We start from the raw sequence: 27,700 nt of genomic DNA on the forward strand, positions 1-27,700 counted from the left end.
AAACTGAATACAGTCAACTCCCAGTTTAGGTGCATCTGAACAATGCGCAATCATGCACATGCGCACAGTGCCAAACCTGCAAGTAGCCCCAAAATGTCATAAAGACATCATGAAAAGGAGAGGAATGGGGCAGGAGCAGAGTGAATAGCCTGTGAATCCAAAATACCTAAAAGTACCAAGTGTGTGTTGTAAAAGAGGAACAGGGACCAGGAACAGCTCTGGTGTCCCGAAACTGAAGTTTGCTGTCCCAGCCCTCCTTTTGCTCTAACCCTGAGTTGAGGGCAGTTCTCAAGGCTCCAAGGGATTTATTTTAGTTCTCAGGATGAGGGAGCATCCTTCCCATTCCTAGCGCTCCCTGGGGGAGCTTGATTTCCTTTGTCAAATCTCTTTTACACACATGTAGTGCCGCCCCGGCGGTGTTTTCATGTGCTGCTCTGGTTCTCCAGAAGCGGCTTAGTCATGCTGGTCACATGACCCGGAAGCTGTACGCCAACTCCCTTGGCCAATAAAGCGAGATGAGTGCTGCAACCCCAGAGTCGGCCATGACTGGACCTAATGGTCAGGGGTCCCTTTACCTTTACTGGGACGTGGGTGGTGCTGTGGTCTAAACCACAGAGCCTAGGGCTTGCCGATCAGAAGGTCGCGGTTCGAATCCCCGCAACGGGGTGAGTTCCTGTCGCTCGGTCCCTGCTCCTGCCAACCTAGCAGTTCGAAAGCACGTCAAAGTGCAAGTAGATCAATAGGTACCACTCCGGCGGGAAGGTAAATGGCGTTTCCGTGCGCTGCTCTGGTTCGCCAGAAGCGGCTTAGTCAAGCTGGCCACATGACCCGGAAGCTGTACGCCAGCTCCCTCAGCCTGAAAGCGAAATGAGCGCCGCAACCCCAGAGTCGGCCACAACTGGACCTAATGGTCAGGGGTCCCTTTACCTTTACTGTAGCATGAAGCCAAAGGGTCCAGGGCCATGTGAGGGGAAAACGGTCCCTTTGGTAGCCAATTTAAAGATGTTTATTAAAGAAGCTTTAAGTAGGAAAAATGGGGAAGGTGCATAGAGGAAAAGAGCCCGTCGTGACTTGAACAGCACAAGCCCTGAGCGGCATGACTGTTGCACCTTCCTCATGCCAGCCTCCCCAGATCTGAGCCTTGCAAGGCCAGTCAAGGATTGCCAGTGTGGAAATGTGACAGCCATGCACCCCTCAATCCCAACCTATTGATGATGCAAATGGGAAAAGCCAAAGTTGCTCCTCGTCTAGAAATTAAAATATTATTGTTGTTATTATTGTTATAATAATATAATAATTTATTATTTATACCCCGCCCATCTGGCCGGGTTTCCCCAGCCACTCCGGGCAGCTCCCAACAGAGTTAATGATAAATGTTGTTATTATATATGTTGTATACCACCCTTCATCTGTAGATCTCGGGGGGCTAGGTAGGAAATAATGTAAGAATATGTCCTGGGGGAACAAATAGCTGTTAAACAGCGAAATTACTGTTGCTTACAGGACCACTAAGAAGTGGGATTTGCCTTATGTGAATCTTGTACAGAGTGGGACCTCTAAATCCTTTTTTTATTACATTATTCTTTCCCACTAAAGCACCAAGCATCTCACAGTACTACCCACTACTGTAGCTAATTACTCCTGAATTGTTATAAAGAATCATCAGGATGGTAATTAGTTTTAAATTTAGTTGCTGGGTTCAAGCATCTTTTGGTGTTTTATTAAAATGCAAGTAAAAATGTATAAACAGGAAGATTACAAAGTAAAACGAGGATGTTAGAAAATAAGGTCAGTTACCTAAGGCAATAGTTTATAAAATATAGGCTAAACAAATACTGGTATTACATATTGGAAGGCTGAAACAGAAGAATAAAAAAACAAAAAAATACAAAGCATATTTCTGAACCGTGGCATGAATAACAAGGTAATTAATGCAAAGAAATGGCATTTTAATCTAGCAATTATTAGAATGCAATGTTTCCGTTCAGGTTCATTTGCGGTTTACTATCTCTTTTAATTATGTTGTAACAAACTTCTGTCTTTTATTATGGTTAAGATGCTCAATGTTGCTCAGTTTTGAGAACGGGTCCAGATTTAAAAGTCAAAAGGAAATGCACCAGAAGAAACTAAACTAGCATTGCAAAACATCTCATTTTTTTATTTAATTTCTCCTGCTGGATTTATGTCAAAATTTGAAAACATCCCGCCCCCCACCCAAGAAATAAAAACCAGCAGTTAAACAGTTCTATTATAATATTATTTGCACCCTCAAGAATGTTTTTTTGGGGTGGAGCTAAGTAGACAGACTCTGACACACCTCTGCTTTCTCACAGGAGATTCCTTTGCACACCTGTGCACAAGGAAGGGGTTGAGGCCCAGCTGAGGAAATCCTATCACCCCAGGCACAGATTGGCTGCGTGGGGCCAGGCACGTCTATGTCCTGGTCCCAGGGGGTTCCCGTGAGGCGTGGTCCGAGTCCAGTCTGAGGCCGAGGGTGTGGTATGGAGGCTGTCCGTCAAAGCTGAAGCGGGGTCCAGGGCAGGGAGTCAGGTGAGGTCAGGAACTCTGGCAGAAGAGCAGGACAGGGTGCAGGCAGGAACAGGCTACCAACAATGTTGCTCCCGCAACCTGGGACTGGCTGGCTTTTATCTGCCCCAAGGCATAGGGCGGTCCCAGTCCACAGGTGACTTGCCTCACCCGGCCTGGAGGCAATCACTCCTCCTGCAGGAACTTAGCTCCCTCCGCCTCTCTGCCCTGAGCCTCTGCAGCTCAGGAGAGGCTGGAGGGTTACCGGACCCAGAGGCAACCTCAGCTTCCCCTGACAGGGCTGAGAGTGGAGCATCTGCAGGTCCTCCATCACCTCAGGAGCCAGAGCAGATTCAGCTGGTGTCTGCTCCTGAGGATCCGGCACAGGTGAGGGCCCTTCAGGTTCAAGCCCCAGCCCTGGAGGCAGGGATTCCTGTGCAGGCTGGGATTCCTCAGGTTCAGCCTCTGAATCCGATTCCCAGGCCATCACAGTCTGCCTGCTCAGCCATTATTGGTCTTGGGGCCTGTCACTCTGTGTGCTGGCCCCAGGGGGAAGGTTACCGTTGGCGTAGTCAAAGTCCGGTCCTGGGTCACTAGCCTGGAAACAGTTCACAAGGAGTGGGGCGAGGTCCGAAGCAGGAAGCCGGGCGGGGACAGGAACACTGGAGGGTCAGGTTTGGGTCTGGGCAGGAACAGGCACTCAACAACGACGTTGCTCCCGCAACCTGGGACCGGGCTGACTGGCCTTTATCTTTTCTGAGGCCAGGGGCGGTCCCGGCCCCCAGGAGACCCGCCTCTCCTGGCCTTAAGGCGAGCACTCCTCCTGGGAGAAACCAGTTCCCTTCGCCTCTCTGCCCTGAGCCTCTGCAGTTCAGGAGAGGCTGAAGGGTTACTGGGCCCAGGGGGAGACTCACCTGTAGGCACGGAGTCCTCAACCACCTCTGGAGCCAGAGTGGATTCACCTGGTGCCTGCTCCTGAGGATCCGGCACAGGTGCAGGCGCTTCAGAATCAAAGCCTTGCCCCAGTTCAGCCGGCCCTGGAGGCGGGGACTCCTGTGCAGGCTGGGATTCCTCCGGTTCAGCCTCTGAATCCGATTCCCAGGCCATCACAGTCTGCCTGCTCAGCCATTATTGGTCTTGGGACCTGTCACTCTGCTCCAGCCAGGGGGAGCCCCACTGCTGTTGCACTCCTTGTCTTGAGCTCAGCTGCTACCTGGCCAGGCTGAGAGGGATGCAGGGTGTTATGTACTGAGTTGAATAGGATACAAAATGCAGCAGTCTGATTGGTCCTAGAACAATAGGATTCAGAATGCAGCAGTCTGATTGGTCCGCAGGAGCCACCCAATCCAACTCCAGGTGGAAGTGAATCCGCAACCTGATTGGCCTACAGGAGAATCCCAGAATTAGCCAATCACGTGGGGCCCATTGTGTAAATAATGTATATAAAGGAGACATTTCGGGGGAACTTCCATTCCTCACTACTCTGAGCTGAATAAAGAGCATGAAATCCACACTCGACTCCGAGTATATTTCACGGGGGCAGGGGGCAGCCCCCACAGTGAGCCTGGCAGCTGAGGAGCTGGCCACAAAACTCCCCATGGCGCTCCTGGGGCAAGGCAGCCTTGCTGGTGACGGGATGGCTGGAGGAAGGCAGGGGAGCAGGAGCCGAAGGGCAAGAGGGAGGTTGTGGACTTGGAGAGGGATGCATGTGGAGTCATAAAGCCCCCCCTAAAAATAAAAATCAGAGACGCACTGTGCCCTGTCTGTCTGCGTGCAATCTCAGCCCAGCTCACCCACCCCCCGATTCATGCTGCCGACTTTGCTAGAAGGCATGGCGGACCCCCTTCAAGGTGGACCAGATTGAGGGGGGCTGGGCTTTTAACAACCCAAGACTCCCAACCACGTGGCTAGTCCTCAATCCTTCAAGACACAGGGGGGTGGTTCTTCCAGTGGCGTAGCGTGGGTTGTCAGCACCCGGGGCAAGGCAAGTAATTTGCACCCCCTAACCCGTGGATTTGCGCCCCCTAACCCGTGGATTTGCGCCCCTAACCCCCAGATGTTGCGCCCGGAGCAGCCGCCCCCTCCCTGCACCCCCCACACTACGCCACTGGGTTCTTCCATTCGGGACGGGCAGAGGAGATCCTGTGCAGGCCAACGGGGTTGGCCGCTAGGTCAAACGGCTTTAAAAGGAGGCAAGAGGCATGCAGACAGCGGGTTGTCTAGCAAGGCCTGTTAAATGTCCTAGCTGAAATAGAACCCCTATATCTATATCTGAACCAGGACGCGTGTGGTGCTGTGGGTTAAACCACAGAGTCTAGGGCTTGCCGATCAGAAGGTCGGCGGTTCGAATCCCTGTGAAGGGGTGAGCTGCCGTTGCTCGGTCCCTGCTCCTGCCAACACAGCAGTTCGAAAGCATGTCAAAGTGCAAGTAGATAAATAGGTAGCGCTCCGGCAGGAAGGTAATCGGTGTTTCCATGCGCTGCTCTGGTTCACCAGAAGCGGCTTAGTCATGCTGGCCACATGACCTGGAAGCTGTATGCTGGCTCCCTCGACCAGTAAAGTGAGATGAGCCCCAACCCCAGAATCGGCCACGACCGGACCTACTGGTCAGGGGTCCCTTTACCTTTACTTTATCTATATCTGAATACCAGGTAAGGGGGGCATTTCTGGTTCACTTCAGGCAGCAAAAGTTCTTGAGCCAGCCCTGCCTTGCACCAAACAAAAGGATAAGTTAGGAACAACTCCTGTGTGGGGAGTCGTTCCTAATTGGACAATGTGCTCTCCTTCCCACGGGTGACGTTGTGGTCTAAACCACTGAGGCTTGCTGATCGGAAGGTTGGCGGTTCGAATCCCCACAACGGGGTGAGCTCCCGTTGCTTTGTCTCAGCTCCTGCTGACCTAGCAGTTCAAAAGCACGCCAGTGCAAGTAGAGAAATAGGTACCACTGCGGCTGGAAGGTAAACAGCGTTTCTGTGCGCTCTGCTTTCCATCAGAAGCGATTTAGTCATGCTGGCCACATGACCCGGAAAAGTGTTTGTGAACAAACACTGGCTCCCTTGGCCTGAAAAGCAGGATGAGTGCCGCAAACCACAGACCAGCGGTCAGCAACCATTTTCAGCCATACACAGGTCCACCGTCCCTCAGACCTTGTGGTGGGCTGGACTATATTTTGAAAAAAATATGAACGAATTCCTATGGCCCACAAATAACCCAGAGAGGCATTTTAAATAAATGCACACATTCTACTCATGTAAAAACACGCTGATTCCCGGACCATCTGCAGGCTGGACTGAGAAGGCAATTGGGCTGCATCCGGCCCCCAGGCCTTAGGTTGTCTACCCCTGCCATAGATACCTTTGACTGAACTTAACTGTCCTGGGGTCCTTTACTTTTTACCTTACCTTACAATATATCTTAGATTCAAGCTTCAGATGGTATAAATCTCTCACAAAGATACCATGTGAACACTTGCTGGAGAATCCATATGCTTTTTCTACGTTTTGGTACATCTAAACAACTGTCTCACCTTCTTTGGGTGGTGTCTGTGATATTATCTAAGACGATAGATAGACACTGCTCATTTGTTCTGCTGCTCCCAGAATTTTGAGGCCTTACCTTCACTGGATTTTGCTTTCTTAATGTGCTCTAATAGTCTGTCAAAGCTGCTCCCCCCACCTCCATCTTCTGCGCTGCAATTGCCTTGGGCTACCTTAGGCAATTTGGGGCTTTCATCAACAACTGAATTGATATTAGCCATTTAAAAAGTCAAAACCCCGAACCCTCCCCCCCATAAAAACCCTTCCAAAAATTACAGTTAAAAAATCCTTTTCCCCCTCAAAAAAGTACAATGCAAAAATGCTAGCATTTCAAACATTATCAGGATCCAAAAACCACAATTCCAAAAATCCTGCCTGCACTGATTTGAAAGGGAAACTTAATGCCTCCAGAATAACTCAGCAGCCTTACAACACAACACTGCCATCTGTTGCCCAAGATACAAATTGCAATGGCAAAACTTTTTCTTTCTTTACAATTCAGAAGAAGAAGAAGAATCTAATTCCTAGAATCTAATGTCCCCTTGCATTGCCAGTGCTTCTCCCCACTTTCTCACTTGTGCGTTATTTTAAGCCAATTAAGTATCAATGGGTCCTGTGTGTAGATAACTGTGAACACCCCTTGTTTCTTACAAATGTTTGGGGCCCAGCTGAGATTTATGGGCACAGGCCGGTATGCAAATTAATATAGATAATCACCCCACACCTTGGCAGTTTTCTGGTTTTGTGCAAATCTGAGGGATTAAAGAAATCTCATATCTATCTATCTATCTATCTATCTATCTATCTATCTATCTATCTATCATCATCTATCTATCATCTATCTATCATCTATCTATCTATCTATCTATCTATCTATCTATCTATCTATCTATCTATCTATCTATCTATCTCTATCATCTATCTTTCTATATCTATCTATCTATCATCTATCTATCTATCTATCTATCTATCTATCTATCTATCTATCATATCTATCTATCTATCTATCTATCTATCTATCTATCTATCTATCTATCTATCTATCTATCTATCTATCCATGACCCTGAAATAGTTATGAGCAGGCTGAAAAAGAAATGAAAGCACTGAGGAAGCAGTAGGTATGAAAAGAGGAATAGCAAAAAGTGATAAACTATATAGTGATAAACTATCCTTCCAAAACATTGAAATAATCTGTCACCCCAGATTTCCCCACCTTATTGCATTGTTCCCTTTATTGGGTAAACTTGAATTTACCCAATAAAGCAGCATGACTAGTGATGTTTCAGGGTAATGTCATATGGACTATGCAAATTAAACAGGAAGGCAAACAGCTATAAATACGCAGTAAACTTTGGAGTTGAGAAACCCCTATACCATCAGCTTAATATCTGAGACACCAACTGCAATGTTAGGGTCAGGATCTGGGGGTTAGGGGTTAAAGGTTAGGGTTCAATGGTCAGGGTTCAGGTTAGATTTAGAGGTCAGGAACAAGCTTAGGGTTTATGTTTATGGTTTGGGCCAGGGTCAAGGGGACAGGGTTAAGGTTAGGGTCATGAGACAGTGGTTAGTGGTCAAGCTATGAGGATGAGAGGTCAGGATCAGGCTTAGGTGTCAAGCGTCAAGATTAGGGTTAAAGTCACCTGCTTTGGGTGGTAACTCCTGAGTGCCCCCAACCCAGAAATACCTCAGGATAATACTCAACAAATATCTTGATTTCCATCACCAGCCTATACAATATGCCAAACAGACCAAAACAGCCAAACAAGAACTGTAGTACTACATTGTGAAGTAAGTAAAAAGGTGCTCCAGGTGCTTTCTCTAAGCCAACTCTAAGTCACATATCTCCTCTTCAAATGCAAAACAGGCTCTTCAAATGCCCACCTTTTTAGGATAATAGTTTAATTTCCTGAAATGGGAATGTTTGCTTCTATTGAATTGCTGTGTATTTTATCGTATGGCATTTTTCTTTTGGCAGTAGCTCTCTCATGGGATTGGCTGAGTCACATGAGAGAGGCATTCCATTCTGTTGTGACTCTTATTCCAGGAACTGTCGTTTTTATCAGCTTTTTCTGTTTCTTCCGTCTGGGTGTGCCTATGTGAGAAGAATGGCTTCCGAGAGAGGTTTCCCTGGATGCTTCTGAGGGCGGTATGGTCTGTCTAGGGTGAAGCAGAAAGAGGACAAACCCTGTGCTCTCTATAAGGAACAAAGTGAATAAGCAGGAGATTGTAGATATGTTCTTCTCAGTTATGTTTTTGAAAGTAAAGTTCTTTTGAAAACAAAGAGACTGGATATATTATATCCACACACCCCATACCTGAGAGATGGGCAGGACTTGAGCTCTGACCTCCCACTCTCCATAAGGGTCAAGGGTCCAAAGAGAAGGGTAGAGAGCCTTGATTGATCCCTCCCAGCGTCTGGAATCCAGACCAGACTTTCGACAGAGCTGGCCATCTTTGCTGATTATGAGTAAACCCAACAGCTACATTGTAATGAATAGGCTAGGATTAGTCGTTTTAGAGCCACAGGGCTCTGGTTTATTGCTTAGTCTTGTTCCAACCTTCTGCCTGCTTCCCCCCTACTTTTTTCAATATAGTTTCCTAATCTGACCACTGCAGTGTGTGTGTGTCTGCCAACCTCTGGGTTCTGGAATCCCCTTGTGCCGAGACGCCTGGAGTCCATGCTATTGAAAGTTTCGGACCAGTGTTGTGAAAGTCCAGCACGCTCTTCTGAGATATGGGATACTTGGGGAGTTTGGGCTGCCTTTACACTGCAATTTATAAGGTAACTGTCTCAGAAACGCAGGGTGTGTTGGTCTCCAGAGTTCCTGGCTTTTAGGAAGTTTATGTGGGAAGTTCAGTCTCATTCAGCATGCGTAGCTCTAGTTAATGCATGAAGGGGTTAAGACCATAGAGTAAGCTGTTTTCCTAGACTTAGCTAGGTTACGCCCCCTCACCTTTAGTGATGAACAATTTTAAAAGTGCATTAAAACAGGATATTTAAAGGGTCTGTAAATGCTTTGCTGCATGCTTTAACACCTCTCCTGGGGCTCTCTCTTACCGGAGAGTATTCTGCCTTACATTTGGATCTAGGGACCCAGCAAATTCTTCTTTAATCAATCAAATAACTACACAGGTTGTGGGCTCAGAATGTGGAATATTTTGATGAGATTCTAGTGAGGAATATTATGCAGGGTTTCAGCTTGTTGAAGGAATTTAAAAACTTGTTTTTTTAGAGTAGAGAAAGATTTTTCTCCCTCTTCTGCAGTAGGCAGAAGTTTTTTTTCTTTGTTGGAGATTTTTTTAGAAGTGTCTCTTTTTACGACAGACAGCCAAAATCTTGTTGCTGCTCAAAGCTGCAGACTGCTTAATTTTACTCAATGGAACAGGTTGGAAACCATTATGAAAGTAAGAGACATTATAGCTTGCATTGAGGAAGAAAAGCTGGGGCAGAATTAATAAAATGGGAACAGCAGAATGACATAGCAGTCTATTAATTTGGATAGTTTTTCAGACACCCAGATGGTCCACGCTAAACATTGCGATACTGCTACCGAGAGGACTGACAATTTACCAGTCTTTCGTATTTACAAGCACACATTCTCATCAAGCTTGAAGGAACTATTCAAATTAAAGCTTGAGTCTAAGAAAGACTAAAAATCATGAGTTCCTAGCCATTACTGAGGAACTGGAACAAGCAGATTTTAAAGTGGATGATGTCCTGAGAGTCTGCTACTTTTTGGAGTAACAAAGGCAAAAGTAACCCTGACTGATGTCATTGTTCGTTTGAGAAAGGAACGAAAAACCCAGTTTCAGAAAAAAGCCAAGCCTCCATCCAAAACTTATTTCAGATGTAATGAAGGAGGACATATATCCAGATGTTGTGAAGGCCCAAACCCAGCAAAATCCCCTTCACTAAAGCAACCAAATCCCAAGGGAATCAAAATGAGCTATTTTCTTTTGCACGGGAAGAGTCTAACTTTAAATAACTGTGATACAAAATCAAATAAGTGGTTAATTGATTCAGAATTTCTTCTCACATGGATTATGATAAATATTACTTTGGAGGCATTAAGAATATTAATTCATCAGTGAATGGTAGTATTCAACTGTTGATACCATGAAGATATTTAATTTAAATACCGCCCTATACCTGAAGGTATAGATATGCAGATCTGATCTATGATTTATTTGATATGCAGATCTATGATTTATTTGAACTGACAGTTGAGGGCAATGTGCCAGGGAAACAGACAAGCTCAGGTGAAGAGACTTTGCTCTAGTTTTAATATTTCCAAGTATAAATTTGTCTTCTTTTTTGAAACTCTTTTTATTGATTTTCCAAGGTACGTAACAAAGAATAAACAATAACCTAACACAACTATTATGGTCTGTGACAAGCAAGATTACTGTAGTATGGTAAAGTGAGTAGGGCATTTTGCTTGGTTAAATGCAGATATCCTGGCCTGGTCCTGATCCGAGTTTTGTCTGTGTTCTTTCTCTGAATAATTCACGAATTTTAAAAAAATTGATGACATCTGTGACAACTTAAATTTTGGGTATGTGTTTTAAGGATTTTCTTTTACAGTGGTGCCTCACAAGACGAAATTAATTTGTTCCGCGAGTTGCTTCATCTTGCGAAGCAAGCCCATAGGGAAAATCGTCTTGCGAAGCAACTCCAAAAACGAAAAACCCTTTCGCCTTGCGCGTTTTTCGTCTAGCGAGGCATTCATCTTGCGAGGTACCACTGTATTTCTTTATGTATATATGTTAAAACCTTTTAAAGTATGACTGAATTTTATGTTACGTTTTGAAATCTATTTTGTTTTGTGCCCACGAGGCTCAACAAGTTTCCTGTAATACAATTTATTTGTGAGAAGTAAAATGCTCCTCCTGCAAATGTTCTCCATATGTGGCGGGGATGCTTAACAAGTCATGGGCAGAAATTCTAGCACAGTGAGATTCGGCTTAGATTTAAATTAATCTTGTATAATTTTATAGAAAAAAGTCAGAGCTGTCTTTCTGGTACATATAATGATGCATTGAGAGAGTTCACTAGAAATGTTCACAGGCTTTCAAAGGAGAGAGATGCCGGAGGAGGAACACCTTTTATTCTGGATGTAAAACCACTGAGGTCCAGATCTATTAAATATAGCAGTTGTTGGTAACTTTGGTGAAGAAGGAAGAAGCAAAGCCATGGAAGCTCCAGCTGGAGATGAAGGCCTTCTCTCCTCAAGAAAACTCTTTTTTGTCCAGGATTTGGGTCAGTGTACAAACAAGTATGGAATGAGTCCCTGCCCGAAAGCATGCATTTCTCCCACAAATTAAAGGAGATGTTGAAGTAAAATTCAAATTGATATAGCCAGATATTGCCTGTCAGCAAGACAAGCTGAGAGGAAACCTTAGTATCATTCTTGCTGGGAAGAAAACTTTCCAAACATAACCCAAAATTGCTGGAGAATGGCAGTACCTCTCCAAGATGGGAACCAGGCCCCTATAACCAGGGCACTTAAATAATGCCTGCTATATTGCAGCCATGCTGGGGAAAATACTGGAACACAGAAAGTGAGGTACAGTGGTACCTCGGGTTATATACGCTTCAGGTTACATACGCCGCTAACCCAGAAATAGTGCTTCAGGTTAAGAACTTTGCTTCAGGATAAGAACAGAAATTGTGCTCTGGCGGCACAGCAGCAGCAGGAGGCCCCATTAGCTAAAGCGGTGCTTCAGGTTAAGAACAGTTTCAGGTTAAGTATGGACCTCCAGAACGAATTAAGTACTTAACCCGAGGTACCACTGTATTTCTCAACTTAAAAGTAAAGGCTCCATAATTAACTCCCTACCTGCAAAATAGACTAAAAAAACCCCATAATGACAAGAGATCCCCCTAGATTTCCCTGTGTGGCTGCTGTTGTGACTGCAATCAATCCTATACATCAGGGGTCAGCAAACTTTTTCAGCAGGGGGCCGGTCCACTGTCCCTCAGATCTTGCGGGGGGCTGCACTATATTTTGGGGGGGGAAATGAATGAATTCCTATGGCCCACAAATAACCCAGAGATGTGTTTTAAATAAAAGCACACATTCTACTCATGTAAAAACACCAGGCAGGCCCCGCAAATAACCCAGAGATGCATTTTAAATAAAAGGACACATTCTACTCATGTAAAATCACCAGGCAGGCCCAGCAAATAACCCGGAGATGCATTTTAAATAAAAGGACACAGTTTACTCATGTAGAAACACGCTGATTCCCAGACCGTCCGCGGGCTGGATTGAGAAGGCGATTGTGCTGGATCTGGAACCCGGGCCTTAGGTTGCCTACCCATGCTATACATGAAACCGCAGAGAGATCAAGAATAATATTCCTACTTGGGATGAGGGACAGCTTTAAATGCATAGGGGGGCCCTTGTAGCAGAATACTCCTACTGTCCATTGGAACTCCCTGTCATGCGTCCATGTAGAGGCAAAACTGCCACAAGTTTCCTAAAACCAAAAGGAACCAGGAGCAAAAAGCCCACCAAACCTGTAGCTGGTTTCTAAATCCTATATTTCCAGGTGTAACAGACACACATTGGCACTTTTATCTACAAAGGAATAAACACAAAATGGTACTGTTGACAGAAACACACGAACACGACACAACCGTCTCATAAAATGGAGGGTCTTGCTTTACGAAAAGAGAAAAACAGAATATGCGGAATATCCGTGTCTCCAATAAGTTACATTTACATTGCTTCCCACTTGCTTACAAAAAGAGCAGAATAAACTACAAGCAAAAGAAAATCTGCTAAAGGAGAAAGAGCGGGTGTGTGTCATCTGTGGCCATCAAGAACCAGAGCAGGCCCAACTTCCGTCTTGGACCCGTCTTGGCGCAGTTTTGTTCCTTCTCATTCATCAGCAGCGGATTCCCATTCTGTGGCCACAGAACTTACAGCACAGTATGTGGGAGTTGGGAAAAGTTCTCTGGCAACTCCATCAGTGTTTCAAGGGCTAGTCAGGTTCGTTTTAGTCCTCAATGATTATTGGCTCATCATTCACAGGCTGCTGTAGATGTAAACCTGTTACTGGCCAGAGGACAATCGGCTTGTAAGGCCGTCTTGCAGCTTGTTTTGCTTCAGAGAAAGAAAGCAACTTCCGGATTTTCCTGGGAGAGAATGAAAAGAAAACCGTGTCACGAGACTAGATGCTTGTAACTTTCTTTTCCTGTTTTTATCAGTTGCTTCAAGATATGTTCAGTTAAAGGTAAAGGGACCCCTGACCATTAGGTCCAGTCGTGACTGACTCTGGGGTTGCGGCGCTCATCTCGCTCTATAGGCCGAGGGAGCCGGCGTACAGCTTCCGGGTCATGTGGCCAGCATGACTAAGCCGCTTCTGGTGAACCAGAGCAGCGCACGGAAACGCCGCTTACCTTCCCGCTGGAGCGGTACCTATTTATCTACTTGCACTTTGACGTGCTTTCAAACTGCTAGGTGGGCAGGAGCAGGGACCGAGCAACGGGAACTCACCCCGTCACGGGGATTCAAACTGCCAACCTTCTGATCGGCAAGACCTAGGCTCTGTGGTTTAACCCACCCGCATCTGTTCAGTTAGGGGGCTGTATAAACATCCTGTTTACTTTGTTCTATTATTATTTTAATTTATTGTCCGCTTTTCACCCTAAGGCGGGTTACAATAATTTAAAATACAGCATTAAAAGCAGTTTAAAACAACCTATAATCACAAAAATAGGCTGGGTCCTAAAAAGAAAAGTGGTGCTATTACTTCCCTTGAGCTGGACACTAGACTTCTGTTGATACAGCCTAGAATAGCATTTACTTTTTTGGCTGCTGCATCAGTAACTCAGTTAAGCCCTAGATCCTTTTCACATGTAATACTGGCAAGCCAGATGTCCCCCATTCTATATTTGTGCATCTGGTTCTTCCTGCCTAAGGGCAGAACCTTACAGATGTTCCTATTGAAATTCTATTTGTTAGTTTGGGCTCAGTTCTTCAAACCGTTAAGGTCAACTTGAATCCCAATTCTGTCTTCAGCAGCAATGTTCTGCTGAAAGCTGTATTGAATTCCAATGGCAAATTATTAAAGAAATTCTTAGAGCCGATTGCCATTCTTAGTGACATTGACAAAATGAAAGGTCTGCTGTCTAGCATGGATAAGCCTGTTATGTTCAATACAGCTAAGTTTGCATTAAAAGCTTCCCAACTCATGAAAACCTGTGTGTCTGGCCTCACAACATGTGCCACTTAGTTACTGTATTTTTCGTTCTATAGGACGCACATTTTCCCCTCCAAAAATTAAGGGGAAATGTGTGCGCGTCCTATAGAGCGAATGCAGGCTGCGCCGCTAAGCCCAAAGCCAGAACAGGAAGACGGAGCGCTGCGGAGCGCTCCGTCTCGCTGTTCTAGCTTGGGGACGGCTGCGCGCACAGGGTCTCCAGGGCAGCGGGGTGCCTTCACCCCGCTGTCCTGCAGAAGCTAGCAAGGCTGTTCCCAAGCCAGAACAACGAGACGGAGGGCTCCGTCTTGCTGCTCTAGCTTGGGGACGGCTGCGCGCAAAGCCTCTGCAGGGCAGCAGGGCGCTGCACTCCAAAGGCTTCAGGGATCTTTGAGGCTGGCGGTGGGGGAAAGCAGCGCTTCCCCCCACCGCCAGCCCCACAAGCTCTGGTGAATGTACCTTGAACGCACCTTGTTTTAGAGGGGGAGAACAAGGGGGGGAAATTTCCCTGTTCTCCTATAATCCAGTGCGTCCTATGGTCCGGTGCGTCCAATGGAGCGAAAATACGGTATGTGTTTTATGTATTATATTACACGTGTTTTACTATCCAATTCTCATTTAACTTTGCTTGCTTGCTAAAGTATGTTTCGTAAAACTTTACTGGAGGTTTCTAAGCAGAGGTTGGATGTCCATCTGTCATGAACTCAGTCTGGTTCAGTAGGAAGAACAATCATGGGGAAGGCAGCAGACCTGACAGTTGTGCAGAAAGCCATCACTGAGACCCTCCATTAACTTTCCATTAATGTGCTTCGTTACAGCACTTTGGGAACATCCAACTTCTTCTGCAATTACCTTTTCAGGCTTTCCCTCCTTATGGAGGGTCTCAGTGATGGCTTTCTGCACAACTGTCAGGTCAGCAGCCTGCCCCATGATTGTGCTTCCTGCTGAACCAGACTGAGAGACCATTTAAAGGCTCAGGAACCCATGGCAGGTGTTATGGATTGAATAGCTACTTCACCTTTTCACAACATTCTAAATTTCTGAGATTGTTAATTTGGGGTTTTCATCAGCTGTACGCCATAATCATCACAATTATAATAAAGGCTTGACATATCTCGCTTTGCATGTCATGAGTCTATCTCATATATTAGTTTAACCTTTTAAGTTGAATTACTGAAATAAATGAACTTTTCCACGATATTCTAATTTTTCGAGTTTCACCTGTAAGTGGTAAATTCAGCACAGCAGGCTAAGGAGGACTCAACTTTTGGTTGAAGACGACCATTTCACTAGGTCTATTTTTTTCAAAAAAGAAACTATTGATTCATTTCAATCTTACTCTATCTTTTCAGAAGCTCAGTCATTAACCAATTGTAAATTACATTTGATCGCTCTTAATAGAATCACAGAACGGACTCTTACTGAAGTGCACATGCTACCTGGTTTCCTCGGTGGCCATGTAGAAAACATCGTCAGGAGCGTCAATCCAGTTCATCCTCTTCCTTTTCACTGGAAACATGGTTCCACCACGGATTAACCGGACTTTTGTTTGGTATGATTTCCCATTGAGCAGCAAGTTTCGACTTGGTCCCTAACGCAATACATAAAGAACAACAAAAACGTTATGGGTCCCTGCAGAAACCACTTTGGGAACAAGTACAGTCATAGCTCGTTACGTTTGCTTCATGTTACGTTCTTTCAGGTTATGTCCCGCGGCGACCTGGAAGTACCGGAAAGGGTTACTTCCGGGTTTCGCGCTCGTGCGGAAGCGCAAAATGATGTCACGCGCATGTGCAGAAGCGGCGAATCGCAACGTCGCTGCGGGTTGCGCTCTTTTCATGTTGCGAACGGGCCTCTGTAATGGATCCTGTTTCAACCAGAGATACCACTGTATCTCTTGAATGGACAGAAAATGAGAACTTTTCTTGCTGTAAATTCCTGCTCTGATGGGAGGCAGGGGAACATCCAGTATTATGTGACATATCCCTGACAGGAGGTTGAGCGTTAGCAGTTGGAGGGGTCCAATTTCTCCCGACTGTACTGGAGCACAGCAGAGACCCTATATAAAGGGAGGGGGAGATGTTGGGAGGGTCCACCACTATCTGTGGGTGACGAGCATTAAAGAGCTACCTTTGAGAGAGGACTCTGCATCTTCTTTTCCCTTTCTCTGTTTTTTTTTGTTTTTATTCACATTATTTTTTTCATCTGACTGTCTTATGAAAAAGCTTGAACAAAATCTTACGGAAAAAATAAACGAAAGGCTGCTGGGTGTGCAAACACTACCAACCCCAGTAGGCTCACCAAGAAAGATTGTTTGGATTCAAGGGCGCACTACCTCGCCTTCCATCTCAGACTGTCAATAGAAGGGTGAACCAATTCTAATCCCCAACAGCTGAAGTGGTAAAATAACCTCCTGCCTCCCTTGCATGCAGAGATTTATGGGAAGAAGGGGAAAAAACACTGTTTTCTCTCATGTACAGTGGTGCCCCGCAAGACGAATGCCTCGCAAGACAGAAAACCCGCTAGACGAAAGGGTTTTCCGCTTTGGAGGTGCTTCACAAAACAAATTTCCTATGGGCTTGCTTCACAAGACGAAAATGTCTTGCGAGTTCCTGCGGGGTTTTTTTCCTCCCCCCCCTTTTCCCCAAGCCGCTAAGCCGCTTATCAGCTGACCCGCTAAGCTGCTTATCAGCTGATTCGCTAAGCCGCTTAACAGCTGATCCGCTAAGCCGCTAAGCCACTTATCAGCTGATCCGCAAAGCCGCTTAATAGCTGATCCGCTAAGCCGCTGATCCGCTAAGCCACTTATCAGCTGATCCGCTTAACAGCTGATCCGCTAAGCCGCTAATAGCGCTAATCCGCTAATGGGCTTGCTTCGTAAGACGAAAATGTCTTGCGAGTTCCTGCGGGGGTTTTTTCCTTCCCCCCCCTTTTTCCCAAGCCGCTAAGCCGCTTATCAGCTGATCCGCTAAGCCGCTTAACAGCTGATCCGCTAAGCCGCTGATCCGCTAAGCCGCTTATCAGCTGATCCGCTAAGCCGCTTAACAGCTGATCCGCTAAGCCGCTAATCAGCTGGTCCGCTAAGCCGCTGATCCGCTAAGCCGCTTATCAGCTGATCTGTTTAACAGCTGATCCGCTAAGCCGCTTATCAGCTGATCCGCTAAGCCGCTAATAGCGCTAATCCGCTAATGGGCTTGCTTCGCAAGATGAAAAAACCGCAAGACGAAGAGACTCGCGGAACAGATTCTTTTCGTCTTGCGAGGCACCACTGTAGTTTGAAAGGTACTCAATATGTCTTCATCATGTTCCCAGGACAGTTTAGAAAAGCAAAGCAAAGCAAAAGAATAAAAGTAGCAGCAACAGAATAGATAGCACCATAGAGACATCGTGCCCTCCTGGCATAGAATCACAGAATTGAGAGTTGGAAGGGACCATGACTCTCGCAACCCCTGCAATGTAGGAATCTTTTGCCCAACTTGGGGCTTGAATCTATGACCCGGAGATTAAGAGACTCCTGTGCTACTGACTGTATAAAAGTAGGCGGCAGCACAGAAAACAAACACCATTCAGCATATAAGCAACATACAGAAGATTTAAAATCTGGTGGAAATAAAGACACGGTTGGGTGTCGAAATTACAGCATCAACACATTTCATAGATGCCCACCTGGGAGAGGGAATCAACCTGGCCAACTGATTCTAGATCTTATTGGTCGGAAGAGCCAGGGGGGACACCCCCTGTAGGAGAGGAGTGAGACTTTTAAAAAGAGGAGCAACTAATGCCACAGAGGACAAGAGTCAGGATTCGAGATGATGTTAAGCATTGTTGGCAGGGACATCCCGAAGGCCTTTAGGGAGGTGTTCTTATATGCAACGGCCGCAGCTCGACTTTGGTGGCAAAGGGGTGGAAGAAGAAGCCCCGACAATAACGGACTGGCATTACAAGCTACAAGAATTTGCTGAAATGGAGCAGTTAACAAATACCCTGAGGGGCAATTCAGAACAAAAAATTATGGAAAAGTGGGATAGATATAAAACATATGTTCAAAAATACAGCAAAGGTTCGCTATCTATGCTAGCATTTGATTGACGTTGGAGTGAGACTGAGTTGAGAAATAAGACTAAGAGTGCATACTGATATAGGAATGTATTAGATAAAATGTAAAGAAATATACAATAATAAGAGTACATTCATTTGTAAAAAAGGAATATACAACGGGATAGACAGGAAGGCTAGTGTGTTAATATGTATATTATTAATTTTGGGGGGGTTGTTTTTCTTTTTTCTCTTTGTTCTTTCCTTTTTTGTTTCATTTTCTTTCTAGGTATATAAAATTTGTATATAATTTTTGTATAAATGTTGGAAATTATATTATAGTAAGTCCTGTAATGTAATATGACAATGTTTACTGATGTAATATAAGAATGTTACCAAATAAATAAAATGCAAATTCACACAAAAAAGAACAGATTAGAGAACTGGGCCAGAACTAACAACACAAATTTCAACAGGGACAAATCTTAAGGTTCTGCACTTAAGAATAACAGGCTGCGCAAATGCAAGGTGGGGGACAAGGAGTCCCTGCAAGTAGTAGCTAACATCATTAAGACAAAAATATTATGAAAGAACTGTTGGTCAGAGTTCAGAAAAGGAGTGCAAACATTGGATCTGGCTGTAATATTTGCTCAATGACAGCTTGACCTAGTGGACAAGCCCAGAAGTGAAAGATTCTCCGATTCTATACCCTCTTCAGCACAAAAGATATGTTGCCATTCATGTAAAGTAAATTCACAGAGGTGCTCGGTGCGCCAATTTCTGGCTGATGCCATTTGTATGGGCAGATTGCTCCAAGTCTTCTCTCTCCCAGCTTTGACCCAAATACAGAGACTGTACTTTTTGAGAATTCTAAGGAAAAACCATCTTCCGCAGAAACTGCTGCTTGCCTTCTATCACTGTGCCATTGAGAGCATGCTCACTTATGGCTTATGTGTGTGGTACGGAAGCCGTACTACCCAGGACAGGATGGGGTTGTGCAGAGTTGTTAAGGCAGCAGAGAGCATTGTTGGCTGCCCACTCTCCACCTTAGAGCAGATTTATGCCACAAGGTGCCATAGGAAGGCACTGGACATAGTAAAAGATCCATCGCATCCTGGTCACTGTCTCTTTGAGCTCCTGCCGTCGGGATGGAGATACAGGACGATGAAGACAAGAACGAGCCGTCTTAAGAACAGCTTCTTCTCCTCTCCAGAGCGATCTCGGCCCTGAATGGGAAGCCTGGACTTTGAAAGTCATCTAATCTTCCTTGCTGTATTATACTGTATTGTTTTAATTAGTGTTTTTATAGTTGTTTTGATTTTGTGTGGAGTGCCCTACCTGGGTGGATGGAGCAGCCAAGTAATTTCGTTGTCCCCGAGAGGGGGCAATGACAATAAAGATATTATTATTATTATTATTATTATTATTATTATTATTATTATGGATTCCCATACTGTTTTCAAACGGTTGGGTCTTTGGAAAGGTGACACAGTCTTGGCCCTCATGGAATAAATACACAATGCTCAAATAATGTATGTGGGCATTATGCTCCACTTGTGGCATATACTGTGTGTTTAAAGTCTGCTACTTTTTGAAACCAATTTGCCTTTCTCACATTAGTTCCGTTAGTCTAGCTTCAGAAATAGGTTGCTTCCTCACATGTAGATCTCCGATTCTGTGTGCAGCCTAGCCCAAATATTGAGATTTATGTGCATGGATTGAGGATCGTCTGAAAAAGGAAGTAATGATGAGACGAGAAGTGGTAAAATCCCTATCAATTGCTTCCTTCCCCAGAATTCAAAATGGAATTTTTAATCCTTGAAAGAATAGAGCATAGCAGACATAAAAGGGACAGTTTTCAAAGAAGGAAAGTGAGCTCCACGGAGACTCATGTGATGTAATTATGATTCTAAATTAGGCTTAATAACCATTTGAGTAGTATACTCCAAGGGTTGGCAACCTTTTTGGACTTGTGGACACACTTCAAATTTTGAGAAAGTGCTGTGGATACCAGCCACAAATGTAAATTACACAGAATTAGAGGGAGTGTACCTCACAACCTCATGCTTGATGTGGAAAGTCAGCAGTGATTTCGCAGTCCTGCCCAAACTGCCAACAGTATTGTTGCTGTCTAATAACAAATGAGATCATTCCCCAATCCCAGGTAAACTGTTATAGGTGGACACAGCTCATATGCATCGCTCTCTCTCTCTCTCTCTCTCTCTCTCTCTCTCTCTCTCTCGCTCTCTCTCTCTCTCTCACACACACACACACACACACACAAAATCTGGACCCTTTGCTAGAATTACTAAACTCCATAAGCTTTCCTTTCCACTTTTAATCACATCCTAGAAATTTATTTATTTATTTATTTATAAAAGCATGTCTATAACGCAAAATCACAAAATATTGGGGTGGTGTTCAACATCAAAACATACAACATCATTTAGAAATAAAAATACAGCTAATTAAAGTGGCTGTTAATTGGTTAATTAAAAATTAAAACAGCAGCAAAGGCCTGTCAGAGGAAATTTCAATCAGTAGTGTATGAAACAGGAAAATAACTTTTGGCAATACAGTGGTACCTCTAGTTACAAACTTAATTCGTTCCGGAGGTCCGTTCTTAAGCTGAAACTGTTCTTAACTAGAGGCAAGCTTTCGCTAATGGGGCCTCTTGCTGCCACTGTGCTGCTGGCATACGATTTCTGTTCTCATCCTGGGGCAAAGTTCTCAACTCAAGGCAACTGTTCCAGGTTACCTGAGTTTATAACCTGAAGCGTTTGTAACCTGAGGTGTTTGTAACTCGAGGTACCACTGTAATGTAATTTTGGTGGCAGGAATCTTCCTCTATTACGAAAGAGTTACTTTATTCCATTATTGGATCAATATTTTATTTCCTTTTTTCAGCTGTTTGAAACCCACAATGAGATTTATTCCCTAAAACTTGAGAATGCTGTTGTATTTGTAGCCCTGAATGTTTCCAAAGTTCACCAACTTCAGCTCGTGGGGTGCTGAAACAGATTTGATTTATCTTCGTTTGCATCTAGACCTGCTATGAGGCTAAAATCCCGACAGAGGATTTTCAGGTTCCTTAATTTCCTCTTTCAGTTTGCTCAGGGCAGGCTCTGCAAAGATACCGACACTGTGAGCTTTTCCTTTGATCTGTAAATTGCTTCTCCTAAAACCTCCACCACCATAGTCAATAACAAATTTGGCTCCAAAATTTATCTCAGTCAGTGGTTTAGGTAGAAAGGCCATTGCACCTTGCCAAAGTCTTTATAGGCATTCAGTGAGAATACCAATACTGGCCTCGTATGAGAATATTGTTTAACACCTTCACCTCAACAGATCTATAACCATCTTACCTGTTGACCATGAACCTAATGCATGGGTAGGCAAACTAAGGTCAAGGGGCTGGATCCGGCCCAATCACCTTCTAAATCTGGCCTGCGGACAGTCCAGGAATCAGCATGTTTTTACATGAGGCAGCCCTTCTGAAGGCAGCCCTGTTTAGGGAAGCTTTTAATGTTTGATGTATTACAGTATTTTAATATTTTGTTGGATGGGCAGGGTATAAATAATAAATTATTATTGTTGTTGTTGATGATGATGATGATGATGATGATGATGATGTGAGTAAAATGTGTCCTTTTATTTAAAATGCATCTCTGGGTTATTTGTGGGGCATAGGAATTCGTTCATTCCCCCCCACCCAAATATAGTCCGGCCCCCCACAAGGTCTGAGGGACAGTGGACCGGCCCCTTGCTGAAAAAGTTTGCTGACCCCTGGATCTAAAGGGTGCCAAATCAGTGGTTAATCAGAGGATTTTGGATATAGGTTTTCAAGAGCTTCCAAGGGTTGGACTGGATGACCCTAGTGGTCTCTTCCAACTCCACAATTCTATGAAAAAACTAAAAACTACTGCGTAGAGACCCTGCTCCCCTCAGTCATTAGGGTTAGCATACTTCCCCTAAAAAAATTCCCCTGAATTATAGGAAAGCTTTCTCTGTGCCAAGGCTGAATGCCCTCCTTTCTAATTTATTAGACGGCAGATACAATAAAACAATAAAATAGAACAATAGATGTTTCCCTTGTAACAATGCTGGGGTAGCATTCATGTCCTTTTTTCCTGTAGTTTTTATCAAGTGGCTAGGATACCTAATATATCCTATTTTACAGCCCAACCCTTGTATCTGCTTTGACTCTTATGATCACTTTCCTTCAGGGCTCCAATGTGTCAGTCATGAGACAAGCTGCAAGGTTTTTTTAATATGGCCATCCTTATTTGATCTATTGCGGTTGCTTTGATACATATATTTTTCAGTATTATAATTCTGTGTAATTCAGTTGTATTAATGTGACTTTTTATTGATGTTATTGTTCATTGTTTAAAATGTTATAATGATCTGCTGGCTGCAAATAAATTTTAACACCTGCCTCACAGAATCTGCTAAGTGCCTCCTCTTCTGATAAATAATGAGCTATGGACTTAAGCCTAGCTATCAATACTGCTGATTTCCTGGTTAATTAAGCTTATGGGTCTTTCTGAGCCTAAACCCTTTCTCAGTTGGAGCAGCACAACTACTCTGTCTGGTTTCCAGGATTTAGGCAAATCTCCTCTTTCTAGTATTTTATTAAATAACCCAAATCCATACTAGGTATTTTTCTCCTTTTTAACAAACATCTAGTATTTCTGGTTCGGTGTTCAGATGACACACTAAATCAAACCACAGCTTAGTCCACAGCAATGCAGCAGTGGCAAGGACCGGAGAATGAATAAAGAGGCCGTGAACATGTGCATTTGTGTTAATCCATGGTTTGCCTTGGGGTGCGGGTGGTGCTGTGGGTTAAACCACAGAGCCTAGGACTTGCCGATCAGAAGGTTGGCAGTTCGAATCCCTGCGACAGGGTGAGCTCCTGTTGCTCGGTCCCTGTTCCTACCAACATAGCAGTTCGAAAGCACATCAAAATGCAAGCAGATAAATAGGTACCTCTCCAGCGGGAAGGTAAACGGCGTCTCCATGCGCTGCTCTGGTTCGCCAGAAGCGGCTTAGTCATGCGGCCACATGACACGGAAGCTGTACGCCGGCTCCCTTGGCCAATAAAGCGAGATGAGCACCGCAACCTCAGAGTCAGACACGACTGGACCTAACGGTCAGGGGTCCCTTTACCCTTTACCTTTATGGTTTGCCTTAGTGTTATGGGTGAGTAAGCTCTAGGTCAGAACATAATTTCCTGGGAATTCCGACTTAGGAATGACACTGGGCTGCCACTGCTTGAAGTGGTGGAAAGGCTTTTTATTATTAGTGAAAGAAAAGCCTTGGTCACCTTGATTTTAAAGATAAGATCCCCCTCTCCCCCACAGAATTAGAACCACCCACTTTATAAAAATTAATACAAACTTACAAAACTTACAAAAACTTACAAAACTTACAAAAAATATGTGGTCTGAATATTTTGCCCAGACACTGACAACAATCACTTTCATACAAGTTTTCTAGGTAAAAAGATCTTTTCAAACAAAATGTGTTTATCCATTTTAGTGTATCATTTTATTTGGTCCCTTCCTTGTTTATTTGGTTCCTTCCTTGTTTTAATATACAGAGCCATTTTTTAATTAAAAAAAGAATGCAGTAAGAGCTAAGAAAAGCAGTGGCAGAACTGCACCTTAAGAGCAGAGGTAGCCAATGATATATCCTCAAGAGGTTGCACTACAACTCCTATCATCCCTGACCATTCACCGTGTTGGCTAGGGCTGATGGGAGTTGTAGTCCGGCAACAACTGGAGGGCTCGACATTGGCTACCCCTGCCTTAGGGCTTTCTGCTTGGGATGGTGGTTTACTGTATCTTTTTTTAGATGAACATTCTCTTACCATTTGTCTGGTTTGTCCGTGGTTGGGCAGACCTAACAAACAGGAAAGAGAATAGAGCTCGTAAGACACCATTGCTTTTCCAAAGAGAAAAATAAAAAGAAAGAAAGCACAAAAAATAAAAAACAGCATGGCTAATGTTTGAAAATGACTCACTTTCCAAAACAGGAAACGCTTTCACATTTGCTTTCTTTGGTAAATGTATGAGATTAGCTCCTTAAGTGATCTAAAAATAATTGCAAAAATATTTAAATATACTGTCCATCTTTATTAATGGCAATGAAAGCAGCAGGAGAAAGTGTGCAGAAGTTATAGGAAAGCACTTGTTGGCTTTCTTACCTGCAGGTCGGCCAGCCAACCAACCAGCCTGCCTACCATTAGTTATCTGACATGCTGAGGTTTGGCTCAGCTCAGCTTAACAGAGACTCACATTTTCCTCTGGGAAACATTGGAAAAATCCTGCTATTTGCAAGGCAGCCTCAAAAGGAGGCAGGCATTGAGCCATTCTCTCTGAGGCATCGTTAAATGAGGGATCTGAATTAATAATCCAACTCCTGCCCTCTCTTGGTTGGACATAAAATCAGTTTTATATGTGGTTTATCAGTGAAGAATTATCCTATTTCTTAAAAAAAAAAGTCTGAGGAGTGGAGCAGAAATCTTTACTGTGTTTCAGTCTGTGTCTTGGGCATAAGGAAGGTGTTTAGTACCAGAACTGAATTCACATTCCTTTCGCACAACAATCTATTCCTGGTTTCACTGGCAGCCTTTCTGTTTTTGCTTTTGTCAAATTATTGGGAGCCTTGCCAATTTACTGTGAGTCACATAGCAACCTACCAACTGATTCAAATATACGCCCGTCCCACCTCTGAATCAGATGGAAGATCTATTTAATCCAGCATCCCTTTTCTAACGGTACAGTGGTACCTCGCAAGACGAATGCCTCGTAAGACGAAAAACTCACAAGACGAAAGAGTTTTTCGTTTTTTGAGTTGCTTCGCAAGACGAATTTCCCTATGGGCTTGCTTCGCAAGACGAAAACGATTTTCAATGCATTCCTATGGGAATTTTCAATGCATTCCTATGGTAATCCGTGCTTCGCAAGACGAAAAATTTGCAATTTCGTCTTGCGAGGTACCGCTGTATCTTCTGAGATGCCTCTGGGGGCCCATGAAGTAGTTCTGTTCTTAACCTGAAACCTGAAACTGTTCTTAACCTGAAGCACCACTTTAGCTAATGGGGCCTCCTGCTGCTGCCGTGCCGCCGGAGCCCGATTTCTGTTCTTATCCTGAAGCAAAGTTCTTAACCTGAAGCACTATTTCTGGGTTAGCGGAGTCTGTAACCTGAAGTGTATGTAACCTGAGGTACCACTGTACAGCACTTCATCGAAAGATCTCAGGGTGGTTCACAAAATAAAAGCACAACATAAATAGTTAAAACAAAACAAAAACTCCCCCTCCCATAAACACATTTTAAAGGCTGTAGATTATTAATCAGCCAAAGGCCTGGTACCTAAATATATATAACGAATGTGCCAGATGAACATTCAAGGAGCCACTGCAGAAAAGACCCCATTCCGCAATCAAGGAGCCACTGCAGAAAAGACCCCATTCCTGTGTTGCCACCCTCCAGACCTCATGTGGAGAAGGCACACGAAGAAGGGCCTCAGAGGAGGATCTCAGGGTCCGGGTCAGTTAATATGGGGAGAGGCAGTCCTTGAGGTATAGTGGTCCTGAGCTGTTTAAGTCTATATAGGTCAAAACCAGCCAGGAAACTAATTGGTAGCCAGTGCAGTCAGGCTAGGATTGGGGTTATATGTCTTGCCCTGGTGAGCAACCTGAGGAGATTTCACCCCTCCCATATCCAAGAATCTGCTGATGTTCTCTGCTGATTCTCCAGAGAGGAGGGGGCGGTTTCTGCTCTCTACTTATTCCGCTCCAGCCTTACATCAAAGAGAGAGAGAGAGACTGAGTGTTAGAGAGAGATCGTGTGTATAGATAAGAGCAGCTGCAGATACTCAGTGCAGTTCAGCATTTTCGTTTCGACCTCATTTAGCTCTGTATATAGTTGTGTATTATAGTTATAGATAGAATAAAGAAGATATTCTACAGAGCTGCTCTCTGAGTCGTTTATGCTGTGCTGTACTCTGCTATACTCTGCTGTGCGGCAACTGTCTTCTTGTTGGAGTGAATCCGGTGCTCACAACTCTAAGCTGTGAGTCCACAGCACTTTGACCTGTTCCTGTGTAGAAGGTGGTCTCTGGAAGTGCTACCCAGCTCGCCTGGCCCAGTCGGGGCTGAAGTGGATGAGTCCAGCCGGTGGCACTGGCTCAAGGGCGATTCTGACACAACCTGGCTGCCAAGTTCTACACCAGCTGAAGTTTCCGGACCGTCTTCAGAGGCAGCCCTATGTGTCACACATTACAGTAATCCAGCCTAGAGGTTATGGTACCAGAGCATAGAAAACTGAACTTAGGCTGTCCCAGTCCAGACAGGGGTGCAGCTGGGCTACCAGCCAAAGCGGATGGAAGGCATGCAACACCACTGAGGACCCCCAAGCCACATACCTGCTCCTTCAGAGGGAAACCCCATCAAGAGCAGGCAATCTTCCAGCCATCTGGTCTAGGGAACCACCCGCAGTGCTATCTGGATTGAGTTTCATTGGCTCTCATCCAGGCAAGAAAACACCACTGCCATACCAATCTCCAAAACTCCAGATAACCCCTCTCAGCAGTTTCATGTAGATGTTAAACAGCATGGGGGATAAAATTGAGCCCTGAGGACCTCCACCTTGAAGGCTCCACGGGGCTGAAGAGCACTCCCCAAGCATCACCCTCTGGGAACGACCATCCAAGTAGGACCAGAACCACTGGAAACCACTACCCCCAACTCAGACAGCCGCTCCAGAAGGAAACAATGGCTGATGGTATCAAAAGCCAACTGAGAGGTCAAGGAGAATTAACAAGGTGCCGGAGCCAATGTAACTTGTTCCTCCATTTTTCAACCTCCCAATGTATCACTATATTGTGGTGTTTGGCTGGTGATACAGCCCCATTCTGGACTGGAGGAGTTCATCAGATCCTTAGCATCTCACACAAGGATATCTCCAGCAGCAAGAGCAGATCCAGAGAATTACATCTCTGCATCAGACACTAAAGAAGACCACAGGCTGCCTCTCATCCAACAGTTCTTTGACCAGTTACATCCTGCCCCCATATACACTGATTTAGATCACAGGAGCATGATGATGAATGAAAAATGGCCTTCCAAACCTGCTATGGCCACTTGAAATGCACACTTGGGCTGCTAGGCGTCTGTAACTCCTCTTAAGTGTTCCAGCAGTTCACGATTTACAACCTGGACAACATTCTGATAAACCCACACACGCTACAGCTCCGTGTTAAGCAAGTTGTCCTCTAGTGGCTAGATCAAACAACGTGAACAGAGTTCCTTGGGCAGATTTTGACATCTCTTGGTGTGCTGATGGATTGCTCCAAAAATGGAGCGGCATTTCAGAGTGTAC

General features: G+C 44.6%; 1 protein-coding gene and 1 long non-coding RNA gene across 6 annotated transcripts in view; one reads left to right on the forward strand and one right to left on the reverse strand.

Moving 5' to 3' along the window:
• LOC309373641 overlaps positions 1-27,700 on the forward strand; it is a 102,523-nt gene that overhangs the window by 8,779 nt on the left and 66,044 nt on the right. The gene's annotated exons all lie outside the window — the stretch shown is intronic.
• MTA1 (metastasis associated 1) overlaps positions 12,594-27,700 on the reverse strand; it is a 72,777-nt gene continuing 57,670 nt past the window's right edge. For 2 of the 5 annotated variants that reach the window (XM_081917813.1, XM_081917814.1), the window contains 3 exons: positions 24,185-24,216; positions 15,714-15,865; positions 12,594-13,207 (listed from right to left, as the gene is read on the reverse strand). In XM_081917813.1, the coding sequence (XP_081773939.1) occupies positions 13,069-13,207; positions 15,714-15,865; positions 24,185-24,216 (323 nt within the window). In that variant the 3' untranslated portion in view covers positions 12,594-13,068. Of the gene's footprint in view, positions 13,208-15,713; positions 15,866-24,184; positions 24,217-24,337; positions 24,408-27,700 lie in introns of those variants that run through there. The other 3 variants (XM_081917816.1, XM_081917815.1, XR_014170071.1) reach the window with 2 other exon arrangements.

This window comes from Podarcis melisellensis (genome assembly GCF_964234715.1).
Source record: "Podarcis melisellensis genome assembly, chromosome: 7".
NCBI classification, from domain to species: domain Eukaryota; kingdom Metazoa; phylum Chordata; class Lepidosauria; order Squamata; family Lacertidae; genus Podarcis; species Podarcis melisellensis.